This window comes from Phoca vitulina, unplaced genomic scaffold, assembly GCF_004348235.1.
Source record: "Phoca vitulina isolate PV1807 unplaced genomic scaffold, GSC_HSeal_1.0 scaffold4, whole genome shotgun sequence".
NCBI classification, from domain to species: Eukaryota; Metazoa; Chordata; class Mammalia; order Carnivora; family Phocidae; genus Phoca; species Phoca vitulina.
The window spans coordinates 41,422,634-41,444,911 of NW_022589707.1; the positions used below are offsets into that span (position 1 = coordinate 41,422,634).

At 48.9% G+C, this 22,278-nt stretch overlaps 2 protein-coding genes across 2 annotated transcripts; both read left to right on the forward strand.

Moving 5' to 3' along the window:
* The first annotated feature begins 847 nt into the window (after positions 1 to 847).
* Positions 848 to 3,119, forward strand: HOXA5 (homeobox A5). Its single transcript, XM_032401210.1, has 2 exons — positions 848 to 1,678; positions 2,656 to 3,119. Exons 1-2 carry the CDS (start codon positions 1,117 to 1,119, stop codon positions 2,904 to 2,906), a joined length of 813 nt encoding a protein of 270 aa, XP_032257101.1. The 5' UTR covers positions 848 to 1,116; the 3' UTR covers positions 2,907 to 3,119.
* Positions 3,120 to 14,098: 10,979 nt separating this feature from the next.
* Positions 14,099 to 16,307, forward strand: HOXA4 (homeobox A4). The gene is made up of 2 exons (XM_032401211.1): positions 14,099 to 14,726; positions 15,279 to 16,307. Exons 1-2 carry the CDS (start codon positions 14,099 to 14,101, stop codon positions 15,623 to 15,625), a joined length of 975 nt encoding a protein of 324 aa, XP_032257102.1. The 3' UTR covers positions 15,626 to 16,307.
* Positions 16,308 to 22,278: the final 5,971 nt, after the last annotated feature.

The window sequence follows — 22,278 nt, forward strand, 5'->3', positions numbered from 1 at the left end:
GCACTGCCACGAAATGCTTCCATTAGCACCCTCATTTTGCTCCTGGAGGTCTAAGCAAGACCCTAATAATTCGGCCCAAGGATCCTCAGGCTCCAAGCAGCTTCTGTGGCTGCGGGGAGTCTGGGCCCACTCGCTGGGTTCACGGAGAACCCTTCGACTTGGGGCCCGGCTGCCTCGAGGAAAGGGACCTGGTGGTGAAGATTCTCCAGATTGGATACTTAAAGCAAATCAAATAGCGAACTAATGACACGAAAACCATATTTACACGAAAGAAAAATCGACTCCGGTTATAAAAGTGTATGGAATTTGACCTCGCCTCGGAGAAACACTACACAAAAGCTATCTTTAATAGACGCCTGTCATTTAAGAGCGGCAGGGACACTGTCCCTCATGCACTCACAGAAAAACAGAGCCGTAATTGTAGCTGCTGCTGCGGGCAGGATTTATTTCTCCAATTGGCTAAACGGCCTCCCCCCTTCCCCGAAGGTGATATCTGTATTTTCAAATTTCAGAGCTGCCGGCACGACGGGCAGAACCGACCCCAACCTCGACACAAAAATAAGAGGGGCTGCACAGCGGGGAAATAAAGTTGTTGTAAATAAAATCCAAGTCACCATCTCCCCCCAATCCTCTGCATCCTCGCCGGGCGCGCGATCGGCAGCTGACGGCCTCACAATTGGTACATCCTAATGGAACTGCGAGGGAAATGCAATAATTTTGCCATAATGGGCTGTAACCTCAATTCGACCCCGGCCCTTGCAGCCCTGGGTCGGAAGCGGAGCGATGCGCCCTGCCTCCAGCGGGTGGCGCTCGAGTCCGACTGAACGGCGGCGGCGGGTGGCGGGCACGCGCCTAGGGCGCGCGCGCCACCCCTCTCGCCTCCACCCAACTCCCCCATTAGTGCACGAGTTTACCTCTAGAGGTCATCAGGCAGGATTTACGACTGGACAACAAAAGCACGTGATTCGAAGTCGTACCCCATATTTGGGTGCCTACGTAGGAGGGAACCAAGTACATGTCCCAGTCATTTCCATAATTCATCATAAATTGTGCAAGGGTGCTATAGACGCACAAACGACCGCGAGCCACAAATCAAGCACACATATCAAAAAACAAATGAGCTCTTATTTTGTAAACTCATTTTGCGGTCGCTATCCAAATGGCCCGGACTACCAGTTGCATAATTATGGAGATCATAGTTCCGTGAGCGAGCAATTCAGGGACTCGGCGAGCATGCACTCCGGCAGGTACGGCTACGGCTACAATGGCATGGATCTCAGCGTCGGCCGCTCAGGCTCCGGCCACTTTGGCTCCGGGGAGCGCGCCCGCAGCTACGCGGCCGGCGCCAGCGCGGCGCCTGCCGAGCCCAGGTACAGCCAGCCGGCCACGTCCACGCACTCGCCTCCGCCCGACCCGCTGCCCTGCTCCGCCGTGGCCCCCTCGCCCGGCAGCGACAGCCACCACGGCGGGAAAAACTCCCTGGGCAACTCCAGCGGCGCCTCGGCCAACGCCGGCAGCACCCACATCAGCAGCAGAGAGGGGGTTGGCACGGCGTCCGGAGCCGAGGAGGACGCCCCCGCCAGCAGCGAGCAGGCGAGCGCGCAGAGCGAGCCGAGCTCGGCGCCGCCCGCCCAACCCCAGATCTACCCCTGGATGCGCAAGCTGCACATAAGTCATGGTAAAGCCAGCCTTTCTCTAAATCCACGCGGCTGCGGGGGGCACGGCTCTCGGTCCCCCTTCTCTTCTTTACCGCCCTCTCTCCCCATCTCTCTCCTGGTCTCGCCTCTCCCAGCCCTGTGGAGTCTCTCCCCGCCGTTCTCCTTCCCCTGCCTTCCTCCTTTCACCTTCTCGTGTCTGCAGTGCCCAACGCTCGCAAATGGGAGGAGGGGGGAGGAGAAGGGCCGCTGGCCAGGCAAGTTTAGATGTTGAAACCGGGGGAAAAGGAAAAATCCCATATCGAACCCCAGCGCCTCGGAACGCGCTCCCGGGTCAGGCCAGCCGAGCAGGGCGCAGAGAGGTAGAGGATGGCAGTAGGGGCCGTGAATCGGGCTTGTCAGGGCGGATAATTTATGAGGAGGGCTACGCTGGGGAAACAGCGTTACTAATTAGAGTCCCCGAAAAGGGGCTTGGGGGGGGAATAATCGAGGAGAGAGCCGGCGGGATTCTGAAGTTTGGGAGCAGAAGGGACAGCAGGAAAGGGAAGAAAAAGAAAGCAGGCGCCCCAAGCGTGCAGGCTGGAACAGAAGGCGGCTCGCGGGGCTGGAACTTTAAGGGAGGGTGACCTGGAGGCCACTTGGGCGCTCAGGAAAGGGCCTTGCTTCCGTGGGTTTCTGAGAGGTGGGCTGCCTGGGAGGGCTGTGCCCCGCCTCAGGACGCCAGGGGCAGGGCCAGAGGGCAGGAGAGGGATGAAGGAAAGCCGGGCGATCCTCCGGGACGCGCGGCTCCAGCCTCAGATGGGCCGATTGTTCCCAGAGTCCAAATTGTATTGTTTTCTCTCTAGAAAGGAAGAGGGAAGGAAATTCTGGAGGGGTGGGCGGGCGAGGAGAGAGGACTTGTTGAGCTTTTCTCCCCTGTTCCCTGCTCAGGACCCTAGCTCGACTTGGGTAACCAGGGACTGAGGAGTTGGTGGCTAAATCGCCGACTTTTCTGTTGCAGACAACATAGGCGGCCCGGAAGGCAAAAGGGCCCGGACGGCCTACACGCGCTACCAGACCCTGGAGCTGGAGAAGGAGTTCCACTTCAACCGCTACCTGACCCGCCGAAGAAGGATTGAAATAGCACATGCTCTTTGCCTCTCCGAGAGACAAATTAAAATCTGGTTCCAAAACCGGAGAATGAAGTGGAAAAAAGATAATAAGCTGAAAAGCATGAGCATGGCGGCGGCGGGAGGGGCCTTCCGCCCCTGAGTATTTGAGCGTTTAAAGTACTGAGCAGTATTAGCGGATCCCGCGTAGTGTCAGTACTAAGGTGACTTTCTGAAACTCCCTTGTGTTCCTTCTGTGAAGAAGCCCTGTTCTCGTTGCCCTAATTCATCTTTTAATCATGAGCCTGTTTATTGCCATTATAGCGCCTGTATAAGTAGATCTGCTTTCTGTTCATCTCTTTGTCCTGAATGGCTTTGTCTTGAAAAAAAAAAAAATAGATGTTTTAACTTATTTATATGAAGCAAGCTGTGTTACTTGAAGTAACTATAACAAAAAAGAGAAAAAAACACACAAAAATCTCCCCCTTCAACCTCGTTTAGTGCCAATGTTGTGTGTTGCACTCCAGTTGTTTAACTGTGCATGTGAGTGGAAGTGTTCCTGTCTCAATAGCTCCAAGCTGTTAAAGATATTTTTATTCAAACTACCTATATTCCTTGTGTAATTAATGCTGTTGTAGAGGTGACTTGATGAGACACAACTTAACTTGTTTGACGTGTAGTGACTAGTGGCTCTGTGACGAAAACTGTGACTCCGAGCGGTGTGTCCCTGCGTGCCTTTGTAGGACCCTTTGCACGAACTCTGGAAGTGGCTCTCATAAGCGCAGCTTCAGTGATGTATGTTTTTGTGAACAAAGTTACAAATATTGTCCGAGTCTGGCTGTTTAAGCAAACTGTGATCAGCTTTTTTTTTTTTTTTTTTTTTTTTTTTGTATTTGTTTTTAAGGAAAAAATACTGACTGGAAACAAAAAAATAAACTTTCTATTGTAAGTTCTCTTGGTCTGGTTTGTGCCAAAATAGCAAGCGGCTCTTTCTGCTCTTCTGTCTGTCCAGTGCTGGAAGGCAGTGAGTCTGAGGCTACCTGAGCAGCCTGCCTGTGCAAGGAGACCTCAGACCAACACCCTGACCCACGACCTCCCTAACTCTGACCCATCAGAGTTCAGGGCAGAAGGTGGAAAAGCTGTAGGTGGTTCCAAAGCCTGAGTCCAACCTGCCCATCTCTGAGGAAACCAAGATAACTTGCTGGGTACAAAAAAAAAAAAAGAGGAAGAGAGAGAAAGGAGCAAAAGCACAGGGCTTTGTTAGCAGCCCTCAGGGCCCACACAGATGCTGCCTCTTTCCTAAGGTCATCCTAGGCCTCCACTTGCTGAAGAGGCTGCTGCGCCAGGTTGTGGCTCCCAAACCCTCTTCCCCTAACCCACCCAGGCACCCCTTCCCATTCCTCACCCTGAGCCCAGTTGGCTTCTTTTGCTACAATTAATTTGCTACAAATGGAAGGTACTTACCCCATCCTAGCTCGATTGGGAAACTCCTCAGAGCAGCTAAAGCGCAACTAGAGATTTGCACATTTACCGACTGCTTACACTGATGCCGTCTTTCCTTTTAAAAGTTATAAAACAGTAAACTTTATAAGCCCCAGTTCCGGCTATATGACATTTGGGTGCCAAATGAATAGGGTTTTGTCTATGAATTAGATCGTAAAATCATCCATAGCACAGACAGATCGGCTCACTGGCTATAAAACGTCACGTGGGGCCATTAAAGTAAGTTTTATGGTTTTGGGGAGTTGACATCCAACATTATATACCACATAACATATAATCTCACTGACGCTGGACTCCATTTGACTCTTTTGCAGGCTACGTGTGCCGCCTGGTCATTCAAATTGTCAATTTTAGGTCCAGAAGTGTCCAAACCACAAGTTCTCAAAACTCTCTGAAAAATGGCTCCCTCCGAGTTAAGGTAAGCTCGCCTCCTGAGCGCTTTCAAGTTTATTTGTACTCTGAAAACTTTCTTCCTCCATCTCTCTCTCTCTCTCTCTCTCTCTCTCTCTGGTTCAATAACTCTGAGGTTGCCTCTGAATTCAAAAGGGCAGAGCCAACTTTTCCTCTGCCCACATTAGCAGCGCCAGGAGCCAGCTCTGCGGAGGCACCCCGGTGAAAAGCGCCTGTGGCCGCCGCGTCCCCAGGCCTAACTTTAATTGCTGCACAACCGCGAATGTTAATGACTTCCGCTGCTCTCGCCGGCGTGCAAAAGATGATTTTTGTGTTCGAATGGGCCTGTGTGCGGAGACTTGGCAAGGCCGCCCCCCATTCCGGGGCTGGCGGGGCTGGCTCGGCTGGCTCGTCGAGGGGTAGCGGAGCCCTAGGGTGGGGGCTGGGAGACTGTGGGGCGCCGGCCGCGGGCGCCGAGGGCCGCGCTGCGCTGAGGAGTGCTTGGAGTTTGAAAGAAAGGCCCAGGCAGGGCCGAGGCGGACTCTGGCGGGATTCCTTACGGGGCTGTGGCAATATGTCTTCGCGGGCCGGGGTCATTTGGCAGCACTGAATTGAGACGGCTGCCTTCGGGGCCGAGTTTCAGGCTGGCTCGTGAGAGAGCCGGAGGGTGGCAGAGGCCGGCGAGGCGCGGGCCGCACCTCCAGGCTGGGCCCCTGGGTTGCCAGGCCGAGCCCAGGACTGTGGGGACTGCGGGTCCCCACCTGGGGGGAGGGCTCACCATCCCCTCCCCCCGCACCCGGGACCAGGCCCTGAACCTTGTTTGCCTGCACGTTCTTTTTATTTCGGTGGGACTGTTCTCACCCGCCTGTGAGTCTGAAGCAATAAACTTTATGGCCGGATTTAACTTTAGTCTTTGAATCCCCAGGCTAAATGAAAGGAGTTAAAGCGCTTTCTTTTCTTCCGCCTTCCCTTTCTTCTCCCTCTCTTCTTTCCTTTTCCTCTCCTCCTTTGTAGAATTAAGACCTGCAGGCACAGGACGCTCAAAAGGTAACTTAGGGATCCCCTTAGGTAACACTAAAGATTAGAGACATTTACTCCCCCTCAACATACAGGCAAATTCTGTCTTCCAAACTGTGCCCTAAAGTTTGGGGGGAAGTCGAGGTGTCTTCAATGCCCAACTTAAAAGTCCCCAGAGCCATTAGGTTGTTTTTCCTGACACGTCATAAAGGATAGTTTAGGGAAGAAATTGGTCGTTTGTCAGTAGGAGATTTCCGCCTTTCTTTTGTTAGCTGCTCTTTCTGTTTGATCCCAGGAAATTTACATAATCTATGATTTCCAAAACAGTTCCCAATATTGCACCTACAGTGAAGTAAGGTGAAATAAATTTTTCCTGGGTACAATTCCAACTTGGCCTCAGCCACCACCCCCTCTGGCCCCAAACCCTCACATTCTTCAGTGGCAAAGTGACTGGGGATGCTGTGGCCTGTCCAGGGGTCTTTTTCTGGATGGGTACCCACAAGGGACCTAGCAGATTTCCCACCACTCCCTCTGAAGAATTAGACCAAATTCTCCAGCTCAGAAATGAAATAAAAAAAAATAGGACCTTCTGTCTCCAAATGCTTTTCTCCTTAGGAGCTAGATAGTATTCTGCAAGTGCTCATTGGTAAAGATATTTACTGAGTGCTTAAAGTGAAAAAAAAAAAAATTAAGGTATAGTTTTGGAATTTCAACAAACTTTATTGTGCAGAGGCCACTTAAACTCAGCATAGGTCCAACAGTTGTCCCCAAAGTCAGAGGTCCAAAAAACAAACCTGGGAAGTTTTTTGAAAAATCAAAACCCTCCCACAAGTCCCACTTCTCTGAAATAGTGGCAAGGCAAATCCCTGAAGTCATCCTGCGTGACCTATTAAAGTACTGATATTTCAGCACTCAGGAAGATGTGTCCGCATCTTAGTGGGAACCAGAATATAAACTCTATTTGGGTTCTCTTTTGTCATTTTGTGTGTCTGTGAGAATTCTGGAGTCTGTTTTGCTGCTCTGACTTTTGAGTTCTTTACTGGAAAATATTGGGTTAAGGTTTTATTTTAGTTACTCGTTTGGTGATCTTGCTTTAGTGATTTCTTGGTGACTAAAATTAGTAGCAGGGAAAAAAAGAGCGATAGGGCTTCTGGCAGGTTCACTTGAGTAACTTGCCCGGAGGAAGCGTCCACACCACGTCCGTGGCCACATCCCACCCTGGGTGTGGGAATGGGCAGAAAGGCTGTTGGACCGATATCCAGCATTACCCAATGTAGAGAATCTTTTCCATGAACTAAAAAAAAAAAAAAAAAAATACAGGCTATATATATTATCAGCTTGCTTATTTCTGTCTGTTGTAATCTTCATGAAAGTTCAGAGTTCCTAAGAGAGCAGGTTAACTCACAAGGAGTTAAATGACTTTTTAAAAATACAGCATCCAGTCAGACCTATGTGAGCGTTATTGGAGACATTTTTTTCTTCCTATTTTCATAGGAAGCATAGTAAAGAGGATGGCTGGTTATCTGCTCATTTTGTAGATAAGTTATTTCTTCTTGTGCATTCTTTGGTGGTGTTTTTGCAAAGGAACTTACTTAGAAAAAAATCTCTGTCATTAAGGGCTTTATGAAGACATCCAGCCTCAGCCGGTGGCAGGAGTGTCTGTCTGTGCTCCTCATGTTGTAAAAGGAGAAGGTGTCCAGTATGTGCAGGGCCTCGTTTGTTTCTACAAGCTGAAGAGACAATATTTCCTGAACTATAAATATAATAGGAAGCTTCTAGTCACAATTACTTAGGGGTTTGTTAGGGTTTCCATGGTCTAATTTCACAACATTATGCTGAGATTCCTTTTCTCCTGCTCTTTCCCCTGCTTCATTGTTGGCGGCTCTGGGAGAGCAGGACAGAATTCTCTACCAGAAATAGAGTCATGTTCGTTTGTTGAGATGTGAAGAGTATTATATCCAAGCAATTAGTGAGGGGAGAGCAAATTACATCCTGAAAGATGGGCTATTAAAGAGGAAAACAATCCTTTTAGCTTAAAAGATGCCCTTCGAAGCCTTTCCCCTGCCTTAGCTCGGGAGTCTGTCTGAGGTTTGCCCACCATGGAGAGTGCAGAATGTTGTGGGCTCCATCCCTTTGGCTTCTAAGGCAGAATTTCTTTCTAGTCAATGACAAAACTATAAACGGGGCTTCCAGACGAGGCTGAGGGGGTCAGCCGAGGTTCCCACCCACATAGGAGAGGGGAAGCACAGTCCTGGCCATTGTAAACCCCAGAACTGGAAGGTCTGCCTAGGTCTGTTTTGTTTGGTGGTTTTCACAAAGAAAGCTGTCCTTCTTCCACCAGGTCCCCTCCCCACAAACCGGTCTTTTCAATAATAATATTTGTTATGAAGGTTATTGGGTAATTATTGCGATTTTGTGAAGCAGCCCTTGCTGGAGGTGAAGTCTGTCATCGCCTAACAAATGACGCCCGTGCAGTTCACTGCCGGGTTAAGTAAATGCAGAGAAGATAAATCTGCACACCCTAGGAATCGCCAGCAGAGCACGCTTTAGTACAAGTTCACAGTCAACTCGCCTGCCTGGGCCAGCTCTCCCAACAATTAGGGCTGCATCTTTATTTTTAAATAAAGAAAAAAAAAATGTCTCCAACTCCCACTGCCTGCTTTCTCCCTGTCTTCTTTTTTCTGTCACTTTTTTTTTTTGAGATTCCACCCTTCCTATTCCAGATTTTCCCTGTAAATGTGATGATGAGTGATTTTAAAAATAATCTCCCTCCTATTTAAGTGCTGACAAAAAGAGGTAGGAGGCTGGTTTGACAGGAAATACCGTCACAAACACCCAAGAATATCCAATTCACCCTCTTAATCCAAAAGGCAGTGGCAGAAGCAGGGTGTCCCTGAGATCCTGGGGGGCCCCTTCCCCCTGAAAGAAGAGGCACAGCTTTGTGTATCTTTGTGGCTAGTGCGTTGCAACTGCGGGTCAGAAAGTTGAGGGTCAAAAGTTTATGTTGTACAGCACTCTTAGTCATCTGCCCAGACAGAGTTTGATGTCAATGTTAGAGCTGCGATCTTGACTATCAGCACAAAAGATAAAATGGCTCGGAGTGACGCGTGTATCATGGTATGGACTCCAGGTGAACCCTAGTGGTTGAATGACCTCAATTACGGAGGAAAGGATAGAAAATTCCTCTTTTCAAGAGTAATACATGCTGTATTTCATCTTGAATTATCGCTCCCATTCTGGGGGAATAGCAGCAGGTAAATAGGCATAGATTACTGAAACACCAACACCTTAGATGTTGGAGAACCAGGAGTCTGTGGGTTTGTCACAAAATTAAGAAGCTCAAAACTCATCAGTGGACCTTTAAGAAATAATGTAGCAAGTTTTCAAGGTTTCATCATATCTTCAGAGGCAAGAGAACCGGGCAGGACACTTCCTTTAGTTGAAAATTGTTATTTTGATTGGACAGTTTCTTTTTCTTTTTCACACATATAATGATCCCTCGAGTTTGTGAGAACAAGGGCAGGCACAGGCACTTCTCACAAAATGTATTCTTTGCAATTTTCAAACACAGAATGGTTTTTCTGCAACCTCCACCCACTAAATGCAAAGAGTTCTCAGAGCTGGGAAGGGAAGGAAGGAAGTGGAAATGCTCCCGCAAGGGCAGGATTCTTCCACACTCCACCAGGGACAAAATGCTTATTGGTACCATGAAAATGTTCCTGTTGTTGGAAAATTTTCATTATGTTTGTTGTTAACCCAAAACCGAATGTAAGAGAAATGCTACAATCTGTAAGTGGATAACTAAACTGAAAAGAATATGCCATTTGAACAGGAAAATGGAATCCACATATGCCAGACCATTTCGTTAAGACCACCGTGAGGAACTTCTCTTCTCCAGAAAATACTCTTTAAAAATACATTTGGAATAAAAGCTAAGGAGAGGGGAAGCAAGCTCAGGAGGAAGGGTGGGAGAGTAGACAAGAAAGGGAATAGTGTGTTGAGGAAGTCAACTGGAACCATGCCTCATGTGTGAGTTGCAACTGGAGAACTAAACAATATTTTATTTTTCATGCACCTATGTTAGCTGTAAATGTTGGTGCCATTAGAATCTGTTTTCTGTTTTCTATTGTCCTCTTCTATGTATTGATCTTCAAGTAATCAGAGTAGAAAAACAGAAGAGAAAAATGAATTTTTTTTCCTACGTTTTCCCTTTTAACTTTAGAGATGAGTTAATTCAACTACTCAGAAAGTGGACTCTTGCAGGGATATTTAAGATCATCCCAATATATTCTGGTTGATTGGATTTGCTGGTGCCAGGTACGTTTAGTGGTAAAGTAAATATTTCCTAAGCACCGCCTTCGTGGAAGTAATCAGATTGCTTCTACTGTGCAATGTGTAAAGTTTTCACTCTGGCCAAGAGCTTGAAGCCAAATGGGGGTGTGCCAGATGAAAATAGACGAAAGGAAACAACCGTGGTGATTGCTGTTATGGCAATGAACACTTCACCACATCTGGGCTAGTGAAATGAAGAAAACTGAAACCCCCTCTATTACTCACCAAGACAATTATGTGTCTCTTCAAGAAAACCTTGTTATCGTATTATTGGTTAAAAGCGTGCCACACCTTAGAAGCATATCAACTTCAATAAGCATAGACACCCCTGAGCCAGTTTTAAAGTTAAAAGAAAAAAAAAGTACCTGCAGAAGTTATTGCTTTTAGAGTACCTACTTTTTTATTTGGAGGATTTTTATCTTTAGGCCTCTCACACAATTCAGGTTAAAATTCATGTTTAATCCAGATACACGTTTCAATCCTTATGTGTGGGTTGTGTGCACTATTATAAACTACTACAAGGAAACTGCTCCTTGGCCGAATGGCTGAAACAGTATTGCTTCTCTAAAATCATATGCCTCGTGTAGGTATTGGGGAAGTCCTCAAATGCCACCATCAGGCATTTTGAAATTCAGCTATTCCCGTGTGCGCTCCAGAGACTTGCTTCAGACAGAGAACAGTCTGGAGAACTCTCTCGCTCTAAAGAACAAAGGACAAATACAGTCAATACATTCCATAACGTTTACATTTCCTTTGCTTTGCCCCTTGGTTTTCCCTGAGAAGGAGTGACCTGGGCAAAGCACCCTGCTCTCTAAAAGACACTGTATAGACCTTTTAGAAGTGCAAAGTCCAAGGCCGAGGTGAACTTCAGGTCAGCGCGTCTAACAAATATGAAAATGTCGGCTAGTGAAGGGCGCGCCTTGTGATTTAACAAAGACTGTCAATGTGTAAGATTAATAAGAAACAAAATGCGCACGGTGTCACTGTTCGGTCACTTTGAAACTTGGGACAGGGTTGCATTCAAGAGGGGAGGCTGTTCCAAATATATTCAAAATGATTCAAATCAGATTCAAACGAGGCTGCAAACACTGCCTCTCTCTCGCCCTCCCTCTCCCTTAGACTCCCTTCGCTCTCCTTTTCCATCTGGGATTCGAGGACATGATGAAAAGTTATTTCACTTAATGGGATTTTAAGAAAGCTTTTGTTGGGAATATATGTTATCTCTGCACGTGGAAATGAGCAAATGCGCTCACCAGTTTCCCAAGAAAAGGATAACGCTTTCACCCTGCTAGGGACTGGAGCCAGTTGGTGTGCGAAGATTAGCACGCTCCCTCTCTGCTCGATTTCAGGGCATCCCATCTTTTCTCGGGCGAGATGCTGCTGGTAAACTTAAGCTTATTTATTAATTGAGTTAGTCTCTTCCTGGCTTTACTTTGGTGTGTTGGATCTTATGTAAAGGCAAGAGGTTTTGGGGTTGTTTTTTTTTTAAGCATTTTTCAAAAGATTATTTGATTCAATGGAATGATGCTATGGCTTGCAAAGAGAGATTGTGGAAGGATCAGAAAAGGTACTGAGATTGTTTATTACAGCCATAAATCTTGCAGTAAAATGTCAAAATGTCGGTGTGTGAGATAACACTTGGTGGTCCTGGCTCCGTTTGTGTTTATGATAGGAACCACAAAGACAAGTTACAGGCCTTGGGGGATTCTGTGTAAGCCCATCTTCCTAAAGTAATAGAACCACATGAAACACAGGCACAGTTAACTCGTTTAGGTTAACCATATACAAAACAGTGCCTGTGCCTCGTTAATACTTTAAAATAGAAACTCGGTAGAAGGTTCTGAGGCTAAACAACATGAATTTTGTGTTTTAGTGTCTGTAAATAATATTAAACAGATGTAGTTAAGACCCCAGTACTTAAGGCTGACATGAGGAGGGCAAAATTTCCTTGTCATGTTTTTTTCTCCCCCTGAAGCTTAGAAAGCCACGTTTTGTAAATTACATTATGTATGTATATATTGTTCATATAAAATAGTATATAAAATATGTATATATTATTTTTTCTTGCTGTAGAGAAATACTGGTTTAGGTAGCTGTATCACAGGCTAGATTTCCCCCCAACTCTAGAGAGGATGTCTAAAGATTACACTCAGCGTTGATTTCTGTCTGTGGATCAGATTTCATTAAAAAAAAATTCAGGGTGCCCCGTGTCGATGGACGGCACTCTTCAGAGACACACTTCCAATGTGGAAAGCCTCTTTGTACTACTTCAGGGTGATTCCAGTTGGAAAGCTAACATGATCCCTTTTTTAACCTCTTTTCCTAAATTAGTTTAAAGATTAGTCCCATATAATAGGCTTTATGTGGCTAAGCATTAAATGACTATCCATCAAATGGATATATTCCAGCATTTAGTAACTCATATGAGTAAGCGATATAAATGAAGATAGAATTGACATTCCTTTTGAAGTGTCTCCAGGCTTAGGCTATAACTTTGCTTGTCTGCAGTCCAGACTCAGTTGTGAGAAGGCTGTTTATACTGCTCTTTGAAAATTCAACTAAGGTGCACCAGCTGAAAAATCCTTGCTTTGCATGCCAATATGAAAGTATTTTTAGCATGGTGACTATGCTAGTTTGCTCTGCTTTCATCTAGGCTGAAAAGTATAGAGGATCCAGGTGTGTCTGTTACTCAGAAAATGAAAGGGAAAGTACACACTACTATGAGTAAAGCATCAGTATTTACTTCAAAGATCAACATTAGGTGGAATTAATATGTAATTTATTTGTTAATAATGGCGTAATTAGTTTACCCATCAAATTTCAATTACCAAATGGCAGGCAACAGTCCTCTCTCCCCACTTTCCAGAGCTGCTGATATCGTTAATATGCTAATTTTCAGCAATTCAGAAATTATAGACTATCCTGTAAATATAACTTTAGCCTCAAATACAGCCTGAGAAAGCAGCATCCAAAGGACAAAATATAGAATTGTTAGCGCGAAAAGACCCGTCAGAGATCAGACTGGGCACAGTGCCTATTCCGTCCTTAGCTTGTTTTTGTTTGGGGATTGTTTTGAAATAGGAAGTTGTTGGTTTCAAAGCTCGATTTTGTGGAGGCGTCGCTGCTACCTATTCCCACCCTTGGGCTACCTTTTCTCTCACAGTCGCACCTAGTAAATGCAAGCGTGTTTAACTCTCACATCGACACCTCCATCAAACGAGATGCTATTAGAAAGGTTTTGATTTTTCTTAGGAAATAATCGAATAGATTCTGTCTCTAAAAGGAAGAAAAAATGAAAAGTGCCCATCCGGTTATATTGGAATGGCCTTGCTTTACATCCTCGGGCCGATTTCTCTCAGCTATTCACCCACCCACCCTTTGCGGCTCCTGCCGGGCTTCTCAAAGCAGGGTGTATCTGGCGCACGATGTGGGGAAGAGGGTCAGCTGGTGAAAAAAATGGGTCTGTTGGCCTTATTCGTTTTATTCCGGGGCCAGGATTAAAACTAGGATACCTCCAAGGTCTCGACGCCATTCCCTTCCCCCGCCGGCCTCGAACCCTGGAAAACGCCAGGCCAGGCTAGGCTGGGCCCGAGGTCAGCGCTGGGCCGCTGTCACGCGGCTGCCCCGAGGCCTACGCCAGGAGTATGGCACGAAAAGGGCCCGGCCTGGGCGTCCAAGAGGACCAGAAGCACTGGCGGGCCCCGATTCCCAGCAGGACTCAAAGTTGGGGGGTTGGGGGGACCAAAGCTCCAGCTCCCTCCCTCCGCCGGGGGCCGGACAGCGGCATCCATCACCCACCCGCGCGCTTCCTGATCCGGGTCCGCGCGCGCGGCGCGCCCATTGGCAGGGGCTGGTCACGTGGTGGGTACTGGGCGGGGGCGCGCGCGGGACCGAGACGAGCGCGCGCGCGAGCGGGCGGGTGGGGAGGAGCGGCGCGAACTTTGGTGGCGTTGGCGGCGGCGGGAGGGGGAGGGGTGGGCGCTTGACAGCGGGGGAGGGGAAGGGAGCAGAGGAAAGGGGGGATGGGAAGCGAGGCAGGAGGGGGAGGGGCCTCGGCGAGCCCAGAAAAACGACAACGCGAGAAAAATTAGTATTTTTGCACTTCACAAATTAATGACCATGAGCTCGTTTTTGATAAACTCCAACTACATCGAGCCCAAGTTCCCTCCCTTTGAGGAGTACGCGCAGCACAGCGGCCCGGGCGGCGGAGACGGCGGCCCAGGCGGGGGCCCCAGCTACCAGCAGCCTCCAGCGCCCGCGGCCCAGCACCTGCCGGCGCAGCAGCCCCAGCTCCCCCACGCGGGCAACAGCCGCGAGCCCCCCGCCTCCTACTACGCGCCACGGGCTGCCCGCGAGCCCTCCTACCCTGCGGCCGCGCTCTACCCCGCGCACAGTGCCGCCGACGCCGCCTACCCCTATGGCTACCGCGGTGGCGCCAGCCCGGGGCGGCAGCCACAGCCCGAGCAGCCCCCGGCGCGAGCCAAGGGTCCCGTGCACGGCCTGCACGCGAGCCACGTCCTGCCGCCCGGGCGGCAGCCCCCGCCGCCGCCTCCCCCGCAGCATCGCGCGGCGCCCCCGGCACCCCCGCGGCGTTGCGAGGCGGCTCCAGCCACCCCGGGCGTCCCGGCAGGGGGCAGCGCCCCCGCGTGCCCGCTGCTCCTGGCCGACAAGAGCCCGCCGGGTCTGAAGGGCAAAGAGCCTGTGGTGTACCCCTGGATGAAGAAGATCCATGTCAGCGCCGGTACGTGGCGCCGCTGGGGAGGCGCGGGAGGGTGGGCTGGGGCCGGGCCGGGGTTCGGGGGTCGGGGCGAGGGTCAGAAGAAGAGGCTGAGGGGAAGGGGGCCTCTGGAGGGGAGCCCCCATCTGGCCCGAGCTACAGTGGGATGTGGGTGTGTGCGCGCCAGCCAGCCGCCTGATCCTAACGTGAGAACCCTTTTGTACCCGGGGTCCCTTTATCGAGAGATTTACGAGACGCCAAACTGTTAGGGCAGTAATTATAGCCCCCATAAATTTAATTGCCCTGGCAGAGGCTTCAGGCCATGTGTCTTTGAAGCTTTTCTTCAGCCCCAATGCCCAGCACCATTCTTTATGGCTCTCGGGTGTTTCCCGTTGTCAATAGCCTGTGAAACATTTTCTTTGCCGTTTTATGTATCTTGCGTGAACTTGGTGTCAGGTTATTATATAATGATGATGTCCAATTGCTCTTCCCCACCCCACCTTCTCTCTCCTCCTCCTTTCCCTCTCTTCCACTCCCTCCTCCTTGGCCTTCTCCTTCGGGGTTATGGGCGTTCAGTCAACCCCAGTTATAACGGAGGGGAGCCCAAGCGCTCTCGAACCGCATACACCCGACAGCAGGTCTTGGAGCTGGAGAAGGAGTTCCACTTTAACCGCTACCTGACCCGGCGGCGCCGCATCGAGATCGCCCACACGCTCTGCTTGTCCGAGCGCCAGGTCAAGATCTGGTTTCAGAACCGGAGGATGAAGTGGAAGAAAGATCACAAATTGCCCAACACTAAGATGCGATCCTCCAACTCGGCCTCGGCCTCAGCAGGCCCGCCAGGGAAAGCACAAACTCAGAGCCCGCACCTGCATCCCCACCCCCACCAGGGTGCCTCCACACCCATTCCCTCCTCCATATAATCTTCTAGAGATCTAGACCAGTTTCATTCCCCCACCTGCTTTCCCCCCTTCTTCTGCCCTTTTCCCCATGCTCCTACCTGTCTGGACCATAACAGACCCCAAAACAAAACCCAACTTGGTGAAAAGGATAATAAAAAAGAAGACATTATCCCGGTAAGAGTGTGTGCTGGTTGCCACCAAAGAGAGGACAATAGCCAGGATGCTGGCTGATGGAACAACCCGCTGGCCTGAATAAGGCTGCCAGGTTTGGGTACCTGAGAAGGACCACTTGGCAACAAATACTTTTGAGATGGCTAAAGTCAGCTGGACAGCCCATGCTGACTGGGGACATATACATGTATATTTGTTGCAAGCAGAAGAAAACAGACCCTTTTCCCACCTTCCCTACCTCCCCCTTCCACATTAAGGCAGCTCATACAAGCTTGTATTGAACTGAATAAATGAGTAGACATTGTGGACCTCACAAGATTATTTAATTCTCAAAATGTATAGACCTTGATGGTAGATGTGACACATGTTAGTTTCCTTTCCTTGCATTTATTTAAAATATTGTTGTAGAGTTGTTGTCTTATTCTGAGGCAAAATCTCGGGGGAGAGGGGAGTGCATTTAGACCCATGTGCAACTGTACAAATTGTGGTGTGGCTATATAAAAAAGCCATGTGCTAAGAATAAATTCTGTTTAAAAAACCATTAAAGTTCTAAGACACATTTGTGTGTTTCCTACTTTTAATTTAAAAAAACCCCAAAATTCTCTGGATTGAGATGTTTAACCTTGCATGTAAAAATCCTATAGATGGCTTGAGTTATGTTCACTTGGATTCTCACTGCTCACGTAATTTGTGTGAGTGTGTTCAACTTGAGCTGAACTTTTGTCAAGTTTGACCCACTGTGGGAAAAGTTCCAAAGAGCAGGGAGGCTCTTGAGCTCTGAGAGGGCTCCTCTTCTTCCCAAACTTGGCCAGGCTTTCAGGCTTCAAGTCTCTGTAAGGCATAGAAACGTGTCCTTCCCTGCAATGAAAGGTGAAACCACGCAATGCTGAGGGCCCAGGGGTTTCTGCAGCTGTTCTACACGCTGAACTCTGAGCACACTTGGAAAGAAGTGGTCCCTTTGGTATTTATTGCACCTTCACACTTAATCTGCCTGTTTCCCTGGAGATAAAAAAAATAGTTTGTGCAGAGAGTTGAGATTGCTTTTTGTTTCTTGGCTATTTTTAAGGTTCTCTTCACTAACTACAGCTTGGGGATTTTTGTTTCTCTTTCTCTCTTTCTTTCTTTCTCTCTTTCTTTCTTTCAGAAGCAAGAGCTTTCAAAATAAACTGAATTTTCCCGGTAGACCCTCCAAAGTTTCTCTGAGGAAAGAAAAAGCATAATGACACTCCCAAAATGTACCCCAAGCAAGGTAGACCTGGGAGTATTCAGTGCTGGAAAAAAGCCAAATTCTGAGCTAGGGTCACTTTCCTCAAATGCTCCTGGATCTTTCTGCCCAACCTAAAGAGCTAGATTCAAAGGTTGAAAATCAAAGCCCACATCTCAATCTCTGTAACTCTAGTATTTATTTACTAATTTACAAAACAGTAAAGAGGATTTAGACTTGGTTGTCACTGAAGGGAGGATTCTGCAACACGATGCAGAAAACCAACACACAGCAGCCCCAGAATATAACTGTCACCTGGCCATGAATGGGTGCAGTATTTAATTCATGTTATAATTTTAGCAGAGATGGGAGGGGGCGCTCACCTACCTTTGCTATACCAGAGGAAATTTAAACACATTTTCCCATCAGGGGCAAACCCTTAGCCAGCGGCCAGTGCTGTTCCTCCTTTTGCCGCTGTTGCCCTATGTGTGATACTGGCAAGGGTGATCAGTTCCCTACCTATGAACAAGCCACATCTAGGAGGAGAGTGGTGGACACCAGTCTCTGAGGGGTTTCCACCTCTCCCCAAGAAAATTCAGGGGCAAACAAATACACGCCTTCCCAAGTCAGGCCAAAACTGGCATAAAGTGCATTTTATCCGGTGTGAACGGGTGCCAGGGATTTCTGGAAGCACTGCAACTGTGCTGAAACTTATTAACCCTCCCCCTACAACACGCACTTGTAAAACGAAATTAAATCACGCTGAAAATAGCAATTTTCCCAGGAATCATTAATCACCTCATACAATAAATACTTCTTTGTAATTCAACAGCAATTCTGAAAGGCATTCTCTGGGAAAAGTCTGTGGAGAAGCGAGGGATCTTCTTGCAAATAATATGGTCTCGGGCAAAGATGCAGCATCTTGGCTGTCTGCTCAAAAAATGCCTAGACTCTTGGTGGAAATTGAGTGTCGAGCTGCAAAACCTCAAATGGCAGATTATCATCATGTAAGGTAAATTCTTGTATTTCTCCTCTGTAGGGAAGGAGGGTATAGGGGCATTCATTAGCTTCCTACTGGAGGCAGTTATATGGGGATGAAAGGGATAACTTTCTTTCACTTACTCTTATAGTCTATCCAGGAAAGGAAGAGAAAGGATCGAAAGATTGTTTTTCTAATTTACCAGGAGAAAATGGCATTTTTGTCCAAACTGTCTTGATTATGAAGGTATCGGTAAGTTTTGCAAAGCCAAAATTATCCAAAATGACCCAAACAATTGTATCATTTCTTTACAGTGTTTTGCCTGTTTTAGATTTGCTCTTTAAGGGAGCTTGTTATAACAGCTTAGAAAATCCCACTTTGGGCTTTAAAATCATGCATTGTCTTCCCTTTGCTAGGGCAACCATAAGAGTTCACCCAGAGGACAAATTTTCTATCTCATTAATTGTTTTTTTTTTTTTTTTTAAAGCGAACCCTAGTGGCCCCTCAAACCCTTGACCTTTAAAGACAGTATTTTGTGTAAGCTCTATAATTCTCCTACCAAAATGACCCTTACACATGCTCTCCTCTTCTTTTTCTCTTTCTCCCTCCTTCCCTCTAACACATACTCCCTTGCTTTAGTCACAGAGCCAAGCTGTGCATGACTCTGGAGATAAAAGTTTTTCAACATCTGAAATCAACCTAAATCGGATGGGAGACACTTTAATGGTCACAGTTTGAATTAAGTACTTAACACTCTCCCCCCTGAAGAAAAATGGCACTTTGCAGGCTCTCTTTCCTAGTTTTGCTGAAATCTACGATATACCCGGTGTTTTATTACAGCGGGAATTCAACTGTGACAGGCATAGTAGAGTACTTAATACCCAGGATGGAGCTCATGGGAAGATTACCTAGATATATAGGGAGTGGGCCCTCTGCACAGCATCTCTAACTCTATACTCAGCTATACCCGGGTGCCCACATTCCCCCCATCTCTCAGCTTCCTCCCCATGGGGTGGGGATCACCATCTCCACTCTGTCTCCTTGCTCTCCTAAGCATCCAAACTGTGCTGCTCTTCTCACCACTGCCTTCTCTCCAGCAGTTTCAACATAGAAACTGATCAAGGACTCTTTAGAATGAAAGGAAAGAAAGACCCCAAAGAATCAACGAAGCAAACAGAAACCTGAGGCTTCCCATCTGAATGGATGGGACTTCTGTGCAAGCCGTGGGGCTGTTGGTCTGCATCCCTAGCCTGGGTCGTGTATTGAAGAACATAGGCTCACCCTTCCCAAGGGCTGTTCCTGTTGCTCCTTCTCTATATTGTACACCATGGGCCCAAGAATAACTCTGCTTCCTCTCTCAAAAGGCTATGGGCTGGGAAAAATAGGAGGAAGAAAGGATGTGGGTTCTAACTTCTTGATAGCATCAGGGAGGCTGCTGGGGCTGTTATGAAACATTCTAGCCTGAACCTTCTGTCTTGGAATTCTGGCTCTCTTCTTCTCAAGGCCCCAAACTGATGGAGTAACTCCCCCCACCCACTCAGGCCAGCTCCCCTCTCTCTGGACTTGATTTCTGGGGCTAAAAGAGTTCCCTGTTTGAAAGAATGTCTGAAAGATTTGGAGGCCATTTTGGTTCAGTCTTCTCAGTTTACCCATGAGGAAACTAACTAAGGCAGCTCAAAGTCCCCCCCCCATGTTCATGTTGATGAATGTGTAGGTTGGATAGAGCCTTTGGTCTCACCTTGGAGAGGGGTAAGTGCACAGCCATCTTTCCTCTGCGGAAGCCTATTCTGCCTGGAATGGACGTGGGCATCTGGGCTTACGCTTGACATGGATGGCCACAGGTGTGCCGTGGACAGGGAAGAAGGCTGGGTTCTTGCCTGATGCACCGGCAAAGCGCCCCAGGAGATTATGTAACCAAAGCGCCTTAGCCAAGACGCTGAGACAAGTGGGCTCTCCTCTGGGCTCAGGAGGGAATAGACGCCATGGTGCCTGGGAGAGGGGTGGGCACCCCACTGTCCACAATGCTTACAGTTCCAGAATGACTACTTCTACTCTGCTGGCCCTGGGATTTTCATGGCAGTCGCTGGCCTCGGAGTTGAGCAAGGAGCAAGGGGTCTGCTTCCGGAGGCCTGGGAACTAAAAGAGCCAAACAAGGACGGTGGTTGCTGCGGATAAAGGTGTTAGCGCCAGTTCGAGGGAGATATTGAAATTGTAATCTTTTGAGGTCACGTGACTCATTAAATAATTAATGCGGATCGTCAGGAATGGATCGGAGTCGTCAGGGCCTCACTAGGAATGACTCTCTCAGAAGTGAGACCCCCAACTTCCTATTTGATTTTTAAAAAACACACTCCCTCAGATTTATCTCCAAAGGCTTTTAACTCCTTCAAGGGGGCTGAAGAGAGCCCTTCGGCGGGGAGGACCAGAGCTGGCGGGCCCACGCTGGGTCTTGGGGCTTCTTCTTCAGGGTTTCTGCAAGTCCGGGGAGCGCGCCGTGTCCGGGGAAACGTGAGTTTGGGCTGGGTTTTCTACGGTCACATCCTGGCTTTAGTGATGAAGTGGGACGGATGCGCAGACAGTTGGTAATGTTCTGATTCACACTGGGAAAGGCTGCAGAGATACCACAGGACCGGCGCGCGGCTTTGTTCAATTTTCCCGGTTTTCATAAATCACCCGCGCCGGGCGAGCGAGGGAGCAAGCGAGCGCCAAAAACGCCGAGAGAGAGGCCACGCGGCGGCGGCGGTGGCCATTGCAGAGGGAGAGACCTGGGCAGCATCTCTTTGTGACTCATTAGTCTGAACGATTTATGGGGAACAGCAGCCATGAATATTTGACTTGGGGATAAGGAAATAGCAACAACAATAATAACCATAATAATTACAATACTCCTAAGCGTCGTTGGGGGCGGAGGAGGGGGTGGCGGATGGTGGCATAGCGGATCTTTCTGGAGCGAAGTTGAATAGCACCGAGAAGGGTAGCTAAGCCCCACCTTGCTCAGAGTTACTCCAGGAGCTCCAAGGCCGGGGGCACTCCCTTTGGGGATAAAGAGGGCGAGTTTGAACAAGAGAAAGGGGACTCTGAACATGGACTCTGAGTCCCAAGTGCCTGATGGAGGGGTGGGGGCTGCAGGTCGAGGTGGTGGCAGAGGGCAACTAGTTGCTGGTTTGTGGCCACTTGTTCAATGTGCTGGGGGGCCCTGAAGCCTGAGGGTCAGGGGGCTTGTCAGCTATTTGGTAGCCTCTCAGGCTCTCAGCGGGATTGCATGGGCTGGAGACAGACTTGGAGGGCTGGTTTGGGGCAGGCTGGCGTGTGGGGAGGCTACCCAGGCGTGGGTGAAAGGGTAGTGGGGGATAGGGTTGTGGGAGCAACCCGCCCAACAGAGTCCCAGCCAGCGGAGAACTTCTCCAAGCCCGAGTTCAGCACGGAGGATGATACTTTCCTCCCTTCCCCAACGTCTTCTCTCCATCCCCGGAAAGTTGACTGACCATTTGCTAGAGAGCAAGAGGGGGTTGCAAATATCTTGAGGGATGAGTTGGCAGCGGAAATAGGGCATCGGTTGGCTTGTCGCTGCTGCGTAAGGCCAGGCTGGATAGGGCCCCCAGACCGGGTATTGTCCGATGTCTGCATCCTTGCCATTTCCCCCCTATTTCCAACAGCCATGGTTGGCCTGTTCTGAGGGACCGGGCGCTGCGGTAGTCCCGCCGAACCACTGCGACCGAGAAGTGGCGCACCCAGGGCTTGAATGAACCAGAAGACAAAACCTCTCAAGACTGCCCCCCCCCCCCCCCCGGCCCAAGGACTGAGCCGGGGTCTAATTTCGCGCCACACAGAAATGAACACTATTAGTGAGGTTTCAAGAGAGTCGGTGATTGAATGCTCCCAGACAGGGCTTCCCTTTGTTAGCGAAAGAAAATAAAGCGTGCATTCACATTCCCCAAGTTGAGGTGCGTGAGGAGCTCTCGGAGCAGAGCTGGCCCCAATGGCAAAGCGTCTCCCACCTTCCCATCTTCCTCCGCCTGTCCGTTTTCTCCCCCCGACCCCCTTCCCTCACCGCACCCCCCCGTAAAAAGAAAGAGGAGAATGTGGGTGCAGAGATGGAGTATGTATTTACTTTACAAAAATAAATCACCATGTTCGGGCCATTCTTAGACTGGACCCTTACAAGCAACGAGTGCGCCTCATGGACGAGTGCCCTGGCGACTCCTCCGCGGCCGCGTCACCCCGGGGGCCACCCCGGCGCCCGCGCCGGCCGCACTTCCAACTCCGGCTCTCCAACTCCCTTCCTTCGCAGCCACCGTTTACCCTCTGCTGTTTATTTGT